Here is a 10,825-nt window from a genome sequence, read left to right as displayed (position 1 = left end):
GACTGTCTGCGATTTTACAACCATATCGTCTATGTATACCTCCATGGTTCGACCGATCTGGTCTTTGAAAACATGATCCATGAGCCTTTGGTACGTCGCCCCGACGTTCTTTAGGCCGAACGACATGACCTCGTAGCAATAATCAGCCCTGTCGGTGATGAACGTTGTCTTTGATCTATCCGAACCGTACATCGGGATCTGGTTGTATCCTGAGTACGCGTCCAAAAAACTCAAGAAATTATGCCCGAACGCTCCGTCGACCAGCCGATCGATGTAGGGTAGGGGGTACGCATCCTTCGGGCACGCTTTATTGAGGTTCATGAACTCGGTGCACATTCTTCACTTCCCGCTCGCCTTCTTCGCCATTACCACGTTCGCCAGCCACGTGGTATACTTTATCTCCTTCACGAACCCCGCTCCCACCAGTTTTTTCACTTCTTGCTCGACCGCTAGTCTCCGCTCCTCCCCCATCTTTCTCTTCTTCTACGGTTCCGGTCGGGCTTCTTTGAAGATCGCCAACTTATGAGACATAACGTCTGGGTGGATGCCCGACATGTCGGCTGACGACCAAGCAAAGAGATCTCGATTCTCGACGATGACCGCACCCAAGAGCTCCTCCTCATCCGGCTTCAGAGCGCCACCTATCTTGGTGACCTGGCCTAGTTGCGTCCCAATGGACATCTCCTTGGTGTCTCCGCCAGGCTGGATCCGATCCTCCGTGTTCGTTCAGGGATCCAGATCAGTCATGGCGACTTCCGATCGGTGTTGTTTTCGGGGGCGGCTATAAGGGGCGATCCTTAACCCAGCTTCTTAGCACTGCCTCGCGATCTGCTGGTCCACATTCACCGTACATATCGTCCCTCTATCCGACGGGAACTTCATGGTCAGGTGCAAGGTCGAGATGATCGCTTCAAAGGCGTTCAAGCAGGGTCTTCCTAGTAAGACATTGTAGGAAATGTTAGCCTCAACTAAAAGGAACCTAACCCTTACCTCCCGTCCGTCTTTTCACGAGCTGATCCTGGTGCGGAGGTCCAGGTAACCCCTCGTGTTCACTCGCTCGCTCGAGAATCTGACGATTTGCTCATTGTATGGGACGATCAAGTCCTCGGACAGGTTCATCCTCTGGAAAGTTTTCCAGTATAAAATATTGACGGAGCTTCCCTGGTCCACCAAGACCTTCCCGATTCCATACTCTGCTACCTCGATGGAGATGACATCGGGCCATCATGATCGGGGTCGGGAGCCTTGAAGTCCTCATCGGTGAAGGTGATGGGGGGCATCGATCGCACCTTCTTCTCCACCAGGTGGACCGACTTGAGCGCCCGGACGTGTCTCTTTCGAGCAGACGAGCTCGATCCTCCTCTAGTGAATCCTCCCGAAATAGTATTGATGTAACCCCTTAAGGGTTTATCCTTGCTCCGATTGCGACTCCTCCTCGGGCTTCAGTGTGCTCTAGATGACTCCCTCCTTCGCCTATCGGGCTCCCGCTCTCGTCGCTTCTCCCACTTAGCTGGGGCCTGTCTTCGTGCCGAGCTTCGTTCCTGACCGAGCTTCGTTGGGGGTGATCCTGCTGGATGTATTTCTTCAAGTGCCCTTGGCAGATCAGCTCCTCAATCTTATTGCGGAGCGTGTGGCACTCTTCCGTGGTATGGCCGATCGTCTGATGGTACTGACAATGGTTGCTGCCATCGACATCGGGAGGTGGAGGTTTCTTCCTGGATGCTGGGAGTGAGTCAGCACTGAAGGCCTCCTGCAAGATCTTCGCCCGGGGAACAACCAAGGGGGTATACGTGGTGAATTTGGGCGTTTTCTTCTCGTTGGGCCGAGTAAGGGGTTTGCTCGGTCGGGGGGGGGGGGGGGTTCTTCTGTGAAGCTGCGTCTTCCTTCTCCCTCTTCTTCACCATAAACTCCTGCATATCCTCCATCTGGATGAATTTGGTCGCTCGCTCTCTCATCTCTTCCATCGTCTTTGACTTCTTGCGGCTTATCTTATCCGTAAACACGCCCGGCTGCAGTCCGTATGAGAAGTGGTGCCGAACAATTTCATCGCTGAGGTCCTTTATCTTGATCGACATGCAGTTATACCGATTGAGATAACTCCTTAGCGACTCCCCATCCTCTTGGCGAATGTTGACTAAATTATCCACCGTCAGTATGGTTGGCCTCAAGGGGGCGAACTGCATGCTGAACCTGGCTTTCAGAGTGGCGAAGGAGTCGATGCTGTTGGCCGACAGCTTGGAGAACCATTCTAGCGCCTCTCCCGTCAGGGAGGTTGAGAACACTCGACACCAGATCGGGTCGCTCACAACATGGAACATCATCTGGTGGGTGAATACCGGCATGTGATTGTCGGGGTTGGTCGTGCCGTTGTACTTCTCGAAGGTCGGCATCTTCCATCTCTCGGGCAGGGGGGTCTCCAGTATGAATTGGGTGAAGGGGAAATTACCCGAAGCGTGGATCGATTGCCTGGAAGGGTGTCCCCCCTCATTGGCCCCGAAACTCTCGTTCATCGTGTGGGAAGCATTCCCCCTTGACGCCTACGTCCTCTCCACCCACGGGGGCTGCGACTGTTCTTGTTCCGTGGGAGGGAGTCTGCTCTCCACCCGCTCGGCTTCCCGATGTTGTTGCACCCTGCTCAGTTGGAGCGGATCGGGCATAGTGGGGGTTGAAGGGATGGCCTCATCCTTTTGCTGAAGGGCGGCATTTTCTTCTCGCAGAACTTGCATCTGCACTTTGTAGTTTCACTGCATCTCATCCATCCTCTACTGCATCGCCCTAATCATCTCTCTCGTGTTTGCCTGATCGTCAGCCATCCTTCCTCCGTCAGCATTGCTTGTTCAGTTTCTTATGGTCACTATAAGGGTATAAGGTCTATAGGCGACTGCTCGGCCCCACGGTGGGCGCCAAAATGTTTCGGGTGTAGGGGCCAAGCAGCTACTAAGAACCACTTTGAAATTACTCCTTTCTCCTTTATGCCCTCTCCAAGTAATCTGCTAAGACTTCATCTCCACGTAATCTTCTTTGTCGCTCGATCGGTTGAACAGACGATCGGGGTACCTGTCTAAAAGGCTTTGATGCTTAAGTCAGTTGAGGGACCGATCGGTCGATAAGTGTAACTGCTATAATAAATGCGAATTTAAGATCCCCACCAACCTACCTTTGGGCCCTATGATTAGGGTTCCTTAATCACGGCCCAATGATCCCTTAATCGTGATTACTGACTTGTTTAATTTTAATTAATCCAGCTGAGTAGTTCAGCTTTTCTGTTTGGCCGATCGACCGATGGTCGCTTGGCTAGGCGGGTTATTTTCTATGGGTTTAACAACCTTAAGTGATATATTTAACCTATATGGTCGATCGACCAATGGTCATATGTAAGGTACTGCGCGATTTACCTATGGGGCCGATGGACCGATGGACCTCTATAAGGTAATGTGCGACTTACCCGCGAAGTCGATCGACCAATGGTCCCATGTAAGGTAACATGAGTTACCTATGGGGCCGGTCGACCGATAGTCCCATGTGAGGTACCTTAAGTGGCCGATTGACCGATGGTCCATGAGTTCGCATGGTTTCTGTGGGTCGATCCACCGATGGTCCTTTTTCATATACAAGCCCTCCCAACCTTGTTCGATAGATCGGTGAATTGTGCGTTACCGATAGCCCGATGGGACATATAGTACAAAAAGAAATTGTGATAAGAAACTATGATATGACGAAAATCAACATTAGGATTTGAAATTCAAAAAGATTTGAGTTAGGTAATTGAGAGATAAGATCGTAAGATGCAGTATACATGTTTCGTAGAGGGTTGCCTTGATGATGAAAGAGTAAGAAAAAATTTGAGAGAATTGTAGGGTAAGGTTTCAAACAAGTAGAGAGGTGGGAGAGTGATAAGAGAGAATTTTAGAAAGATTTTAGAAAAAATAAGATAGAGTTTTAGAAAGTGATAAGAGAGAATTTTAAAATGTGTTTTGATTTTAGGAGGAAAAAAAAGTGAATCATGTACGTGACAAGCTGAGAAGATGTCGTGCATAAAAACTACTAAATGAGAAAAAAATAGTTTAAATTTTGAAATAGAAGTTGAGAGGATTGATTAAGAGATGATTTCTAATATGTGTTAATATTTTTAAAGAAATTACATTAGTATATTATACGGCATACATTATAAAAAAAATATAGTAATAGTTTAGTTACTTGCTTTATTTTTAAATAAAGTAGACATAATATATTAATTAATTTCTTGAATATTTAGTCGGAAAAAATCATTTTTATTTACTAAAATTATACTAAATTACACTTAGTTTAAAAAAAATTTACTTATTTATTTTATATTTTTAATAAAATATTTATTTTATCAATAAAGAATTTATAAATAGTAGAACATTTGGGATACTCAAACCTTTTTATAAAAATTGATTGAAATCTTTATCTTAGACGATCATAAAATGTTATCTGTGACATCCCATTCAAATAGAATAATCTACTAAATAAAACATCACATAGTTATAATAATAAGGAGCACACGAGATGAACAATACACTTAACAGGATCCACAATTACAGTCATCCATCAAATGTATTTAGATAAGAACTTAGGCATTCCACCAGGCCATAAGCAAACATGAATCTAAAAGTTAACTGTTTTGCAAAAGAGGCTGACCATACAACAAGGGATTTCAAAGGCAATAGAACCCTAAAACTGCTCCTAAGAGCCACACCTAACAAGCCATCTAAACTGCACCACCGCCACCATCAGATCTTCCTTCAACATTTCCTCCATCTGCTCCCACCAACAAGGTGATCATTGCAAAAGAGAAAGCGAGACAAGAACATACACGAAACATGAAAGGGTAAGCTAGTGAAAGATGAATTTAACATGTTATAGCAAACAGGTACTTAAAACAGTTCTCAAGCATACATCAAAGTGGCATCAATTCATGTTAGAGCAACCAAGCAAGACACTATGACTCAATTATCCGGATACATATACTAAGATCGGATTCACCGGATGCTTGCACTTGTGGTGGCCTCTACTGCTCTGTAGAGCCATTGCCAATGGGTTTCACCCTACCACACACAAGGTTAGCCTTTAAGCGTCTAAGGCCATTATCCTGCCAGAGACTAGGGCCTCCCGCTACTCTCACCACTTGGGTCAGTTTGCTCTATATGAGACACACTGACCCTTTAGAGTTTCGGGATGTGATCCTTACTTGAATCCTTATCTTAATATATACACTACACACCACCATGAGATCTCCCCACGAGACTCATGGAATTACGTCTATCTCACAATCAGAATCATGTTTCTCATACAATTACCACCTCATTTATTTCATTCATCCAATTCTCATGTTAAGACATCACAAATCCATAAATCCATGATCAATCTCATACCAAGCATGCCAATTTCATTCATAAAATTCAAACACCCAAGCATATTCACGTACATCTTGTTTAGGAAGAATAATCTAGATAAGACATGTAACAAATCATCTAAACAGTCCAAAAAACAATGACAGCATGCACCATTGCACCAACCTTGCTCAGGCGAGAAAGATTACCTCGCTCAAGCTGTGGGCTCTCGCTTAGGCGAGACTGCAACAATGACCCCTGGGAGATTTCATGAGCTCTCGCTTAGGCGAGGCCTTCTCACCTGAGCGAGACAGGGGCGTCGCTCAAAACGTGAACTGGCCGCTTAGGCGAGCGCTCGAGGCAGAATCTTGGGCGAGCTTATGCTATTCTCACCTAGGAGAGACGAGCTCGCTTGGGCGAGAATACCAGTTCTCCCCCACTGTTCTACGCATGCAACCCAGAAACAATCAAACCAAACATCTTACTTTTGATCTCACACAAGCACAAACATTTTCCAACTCATTTTATGCCACAACAGAAGGGAAAACAAGCACCTACAACGAAAGACGAAAAAAAAAACTAGCTTCCCTTACCTTGCTTAGGTGCTAATAAAACGCAACAGACCCGCAACTAAGGAGTACTTCAGCTCCAAGGGCTAGAGCAGTGAGCTGAAACATAGAACGAAGACAAACTAGGGTATGAGACTAAACCCTAACCAAACCAACACACTTAAACGGTGAAAAGAGGAGGAAAACAGATCCAAAACCTTAAGGTTCAACTTACTTGAAGGTGGAATGGTCTTTGCTAGCTCGGAGATGAAAGAGTATTGTGCCCTAGCAGAGCACCTTGCTGGAGATATGAGAAGGAGAGGAAGGAGTTGTTTTTGAAAATGTGACAAGTGAATAATGAGTCAGCTGGAAGGGGTATTAGGTCCTTTGGAGGACTGGTCTTGGGCCTACCAAAAGGCCAGGCCCAAACCTTTATAAGCTGAAAAAGGGGCTTACATTATCGATACTAGGTATTTGTCATTTAAATGACATTATCCTCTTATATTTATAATGATATCGTCACTTGTCTTTATTTATAATTTGTTTTAATTTTTTGCATATAAAAAACTTAGATTTTAAAATTTTAAACTTGAAATTTTAGTTTTTATAGTTTTTATTCAAATTCAATGAATATAGTTTTTTAAAATAAAAGAAATCATTTTATCAAAAATATGCAAAATATGAATGTCATTTGAAAAAAAAAATAATATACGAATATTGAATACTCACGATTAAAATGAATAATTGAACAGAAAATTTTTTGATATTTACTTTTTAATAAAAAAATGAAACCATTGTTACATTAATTAACAGTAATAAAAAAATGCAAAACAGTGAACCTGACGTGAATCGAACACGCAACCTTCTGATCTGGAGTCAGACGCGCTACCATTGCGCCACAGATCCACATATGATTTGTTTGATATAACAACGTAATTATCCATCAAAATATACAAGTTTATTTTTTATACATTTGTGTCTTTATTCCTTCTGATTTTTTAGTTTTATATATGATTTAATCCTTCTATCTATTTTTATTTACCTAATTTTCAACGAATATTTTGAAAATAAAAACATTTATTATGTTAAATAATTTATAATCGAAACAAAAATCTTTAGTGTTTCTTCAACCCAAAAGATTATTATTTTTTGTTAAATTACGATAACTAGAAACATCAAGTTTTTAAGTTTATATAAATAAAAAAATATTCTGAATTTGAGAATAAAAAAGTAATAAAAAAATAAAAATTTCCTGTCACGATTCACACCAAAAGAAAATAGAATACGAGAGATCGTGAGAGACTTACCAAGTTGCATATATAAAGTATTGAAATAAGGCTTTCCCTCTTAAGAAAAATATAAAAAAAAAAGTCGCTAACAGAATTATATTTTTTTTCATCATTTAAAATTAAATTTCAAATTCATAATTAGAGTAGAAAATAAAACCACCATCTGTTATATAACATTTATTTAGTCTTTAAAATACTTTTAATTATAATAACAAATTTTAAATTTATTGCTTCTTACTAAATAATCCCATATAAAAGAAATGGAAAAGTAAGTATTTTTAAGAAGTTTAAAGAAAATGAAAATAAATGGCATTGTTATTGTTTAACTCTTTCGTACGTAATTTTTTAAATAAATTAAAAACCAAGTAATTTGTTTTTTAATTTAAAAAAAAAATCCTTGAACCTATCTTTATCATCCTCCTGTGGCGGCAAAACTTCCCTGAGTATTATAGTGACAAACGTTGTTGTCAGTTTTTGTGACTTGACTGAGTTTGGTCCTTATTTTATCTTCACAAAGACAAACACAACGCAACAAAATTACTCCTTTCTCACTACTGCCCCTCACGTTACCACACACTATTGGTGCACCTTCCCTGAATCCATGTAATTTCTAGACTCTTTTGAGGGCAATATCGACAATGCTCAAATCCCCTCACCCTTCTTCACGCATCGTTCTCATTTTTCTCGTAAATCATAATCAGAATGAAACACAAAGACCCGTCACTTACAATTTTACTTTTACATTCAAAACTAACTTCAAAAATATGCATAAATACAATCATTTTTTAACATGAGATTAAGCTCAGGTAAAATCACTTTAATGATATTTTTTAATAGTGGACAATCTAACATGAACCTTGGACGAAATAGAAGGAAGTTATGTTTCACTGTTACTTAAATTACAGAATAATGTTCCTCGTGCTCAGTTTTGTAGATAAGAAAGAAAATGATGATACCATTATGCAATTAAAAAAAAATCAAATATATATAACTTTGTTGATACGTGAGAGAGAAGAGAAGATGCGGGAGCCGAACTGTGGGTTTTTTCCTGCAGTATCAGAGGCGTGGACTTTTTGCCGAAATTGAGAATTGAGTTTGAGATCCACGAAACCAAAAAAAGTCAAATCATCCAACCAGAACACAAGAATCATTGTATAACATACACAGAGCATAAAGGTTGGATATTTTGATTGGGTTTGGTTGAGGATAGAAAAAAAGAAAGAAAAAAGAAGGTTTTTTTTTTTTAAGTCTTGGTTCATTCAAGGTGAATGGTTGGCGGTGGAAATGGAGAGGGAGCACCACACTCCACGGCGGCGCGTCCCAGAAGTGATCTCCGCCCACGCGCTACCGCAGAGAGCGTTTTCAACGGCGGGGACACCGCGGGGTATAGCCCCGATCCCCTGACTCTGCTTTCTAGCTTGTTCGGCGACGGCGATGAGTATAAATCGTTCTCGGAGTTTCTTGCCGGCGCTATGATGGACCCCACCCCTCCTCGGTTCTTTCCCGATTCATCTACTCAAGTAACACATCTCATTTGCTATATTTGTTCCCACCGCATATTTATGCCTTTCCTAAATTTATGTAATCTTAGATCTTTACATAATTAATTTTTATTTTTAAATCAAGAAATATGATAAAATAAAATGTGTGGGTATGTAGATTTTACGTTAGGACGTTAGGATAAATATGGTACATGATGACCATATAGCCTTGAATTTTGGTCACTGCATAGGTTTTCTTAAGTATGACTTTCTGAAAGTTGTCTTTAAAGTTCATTCATTGATTAGGGAAGATGGGGTTGGGTTCCTTTTGGGATATCTTATGATGATACAGAAAGTTTCTTCAAAGGTATTTCTCATTCATTTCACGTGACACCTACCAAAAGCAAGAGAAATTATTGTATGAGATTTAACATATCTAGACAGAAATTATTAGAAAATTCTGCAGCATCACTTTTTGGAATCCTAATCAATATTTTGTATAACATATTCAAAGCCTGTAATATAGGGACACTTTGGAATGACACAGCAGCAAATTGAAGCTGAACATCCATTCTCTGCAGCAGCACTTCCTGCCACCTCTCTGACACAGCACCTGATACCACAACCCGCATCAGTGCCAGCTTCTGTGATGACAGAATCCTTTGGTTTTTCTCACTCTGACAAAAAGTTACAGTCTTCCGCTGTCATTGTTGAGAAGCCTAATGATGATGGCTACAACTGGAGGAAGTATGGGCAGAAACATGTAAAGGGTAGTGACTTCTCTCGAAGTTATTACAAATGCACACATCCAAATTGTCCTGTTAAGAAAAAGCTTGAGCGATCTCTTGAGGGTCATGTAACTGCAATTATCTACAAAGGAGAGCACAACCATCAACGTAAGACCACAAAAGGCACCCTAACAACATCAACTGAGAATTCATCAGATAGGTTGAAAGAAGAGATGAGTTCTCAGTCGGTGTCTCAGATGGATCTAGAATCTGGAACAAGTGACAGTGAGGAAGTAGGTGATCATGAAACTGAAGTGGATCAGAAAAATGATGAACCTGATCCCAAGAGGAGGTAAGGATTTAGTTCATATAAACCTGTGGTGGGACAATTATTTGACCTTATGTGATTTTGGAAAGTTTTGTTCTTTCGCAGAAACACAGAAGCCAGATTCCAGGATCCAGCCTCTTTGCATAGAACTGTGGCAGAGCCCAGAATCATAGTGCAAACAACAAGTGAAGTGGATCTGTTGGATGATGGATATAGATGGCGCAAATATGGGCAGAAAGTTGTCAAAGGAAACCCATATCCAAGGTGATATTGCTTTTCCTCCACATTTGATTTGTCTCTTAACAAAATGGGTTACGGTCTAGTAAGAACAGACAAATAGAGCCACTCATACATTCATTTGACTTAACATTGTAACCAACTTCCAAGAAACATGGTTTCCATGATGCTTAGTTATTCCTCATACTCAGTCATGCATGGTTTTGTGATATATATATATAGGAGCTATTACAAGTGCACGACCCCAGGTTGCAATGTTCGGAAGCATGTTGAGAGGGCTTCGACGGATCCTAAAGCTGTAATAACAACATATGAAGGAAAACATAATCATGATGTACCAGCAGCTAAGACTAATAGTCACACACTTGCAAACAATAGTTCATCACAGCTGAAACCACAGAATGCCATTACTGATGAGAAGAAGCATAGTTTCAGTAGCAGAGGTGTTGGGGGCAGTGAGCAACGACCAGTGCCAAGTCTAAGACTGAAGGAAGAACAGATAACTTAGCTTTTTCTTCCTTTCATAAGTTATTGTATCCTTTATTTGTTTCTCATAATTCCACGTACATACAAAATATTATGTTAAACTCACACACTAATATATATAACACAAAAGCCGAAATTCTGTATAGTTCAAGATTAGCTCAGAATTGAAGTCAATGTCAAAGTAAAACTAATTAAACAAGTTTTAAATATCGAGAACTTTTAATTAAATTTTTAGTTTTTATTGGATTTTCAACATTTTAATAATTTTTAGTTTTAAAATTTTTTAATTAAGTATTTATAGTTAAATTTTTCTGTGATTAATGTTTGTTAATTTTATGACGTAGAGATTATGTTGTACTGCAATTGCAATTAAT

General features: G+C 40.6%; 2 protein-coding genes and 1 non-coding gene across 3 annotated transcripts; 1 reads left to right on the top strand and 2 right to left on the bottom strand.

Annotated features, from left to right (window-relative positions):
• Window positions 1-1,399: 1,399 nt before the first annotated feature.
• Window positions 1,400-2,510, bottom strand: LOC114175339. The gene is made up of 2 exons (XM_028060117.1): window positions 1,902-2,510; window positions 1,400-1,750 (listed from the first exon to the last, which is right to left on the bottom strand). The coding sequence occupies exons 1-2, from the start codon at window positions 2,508-2,510 to the stop codon at window positions 1,400-1,402; spliced, it is 960 nt and encodes a 319-aa protein (XP_027915918.1).
• Window positions 2,511-6,736: 4,226 nt separating this feature from the next.
• Window positions 6,737-6,808, bottom strand: TRNAW-CCA. Its single transcript has one exon. It is a non-coding gene; the product is annotated as a tRNA-Trp (tRNA).
• A 1,376-nt stretch (window positions 6,809-8,184) lies between these two features.
• On the top strand, window positions 8,185-10,620 carry LOC114179749 (probable WRKY transcription factor 4). The gene is made up of 4 exons (XM_028066175.1): window positions 8,185-8,711; window positions 9,199-9,752; window positions 9,834-9,992; window positions 10,188-10,620. Exons 1-4 carry the CDS (start codon window positions 8,460-8,462, stop codon window positions 10,471-10,473), a joined length of 1,251 nt encoding a protein of 416 aa, XP_027921976.1. The 5' UTR covers window positions 8,185-8,459; the 3' UTR covers window positions 10,474-10,620.
• The last annotated feature ends 205 nt before the right edge of the window (window positions 10,621-10,825 follow it).

Source organism: Vigna unguiculata, chromosome 3 (genome assembly GCF_004118075.2).
Source record: "Vigna unguiculata cultivar IT97K-499-35 chromosome 3, ASM411807v1, whole genome shotgun sequence".
In the NCBI taxonomy this organism is placed as follows: Eukaryota; Viridiplantae; Streptophyta; class Magnoliopsida; order Fabales; family Fabaceae; genus Vigna; species Vigna unguiculata.
The sequence above is the reverse complement of the archived record's forward strand: the minus strand, read 5'-3'. Positions and strand labels throughout refer to the sequence as shown.

What these genes read in the sequence shown, in the direction of transcription:
- LOC114175339 (XM_028060117.1), bottom strand. Translation starts at nt 2,510, where the DNA reads ATGAACGAGAGTTTCGGGGCCAATGAGGGGGGACACCCTTCCAGGCAA. An exon ending in AGGATATGCAGGAGTTTATG is followed by an intron (nt 1,751 to 1,901) that starts GTGAAGAAGAGG and finishes AAGATCTTGCAG; the next exon opens with GAGGCCTTCAGTGCTGACTC.
- LOC114179749 (XM_028066175.1), top strand. Translation starts at nt 8,460, where the DNA reads ATGGTTGGCGGTGGAAATGGAGAGGGAGCACCACACTCCACGGCGGCG. An exon ending in TTCCCGATTCATCTACTCAA is followed by an intron (nt 8,712 to 9,198) that starts GTAACACATCTC and finishes CCTGTAATATAG; the next exon opens with GGACACTTTGGAATGACACA. An exon ending in AAAGGAAACCCATATCCAAG is followed by an intron (nt 9,993 to 10,187) that starts GTGATATTGCTT and finishes ATATATATATAG; the next exon opens with GAGCTATTACAAGTGCACGA.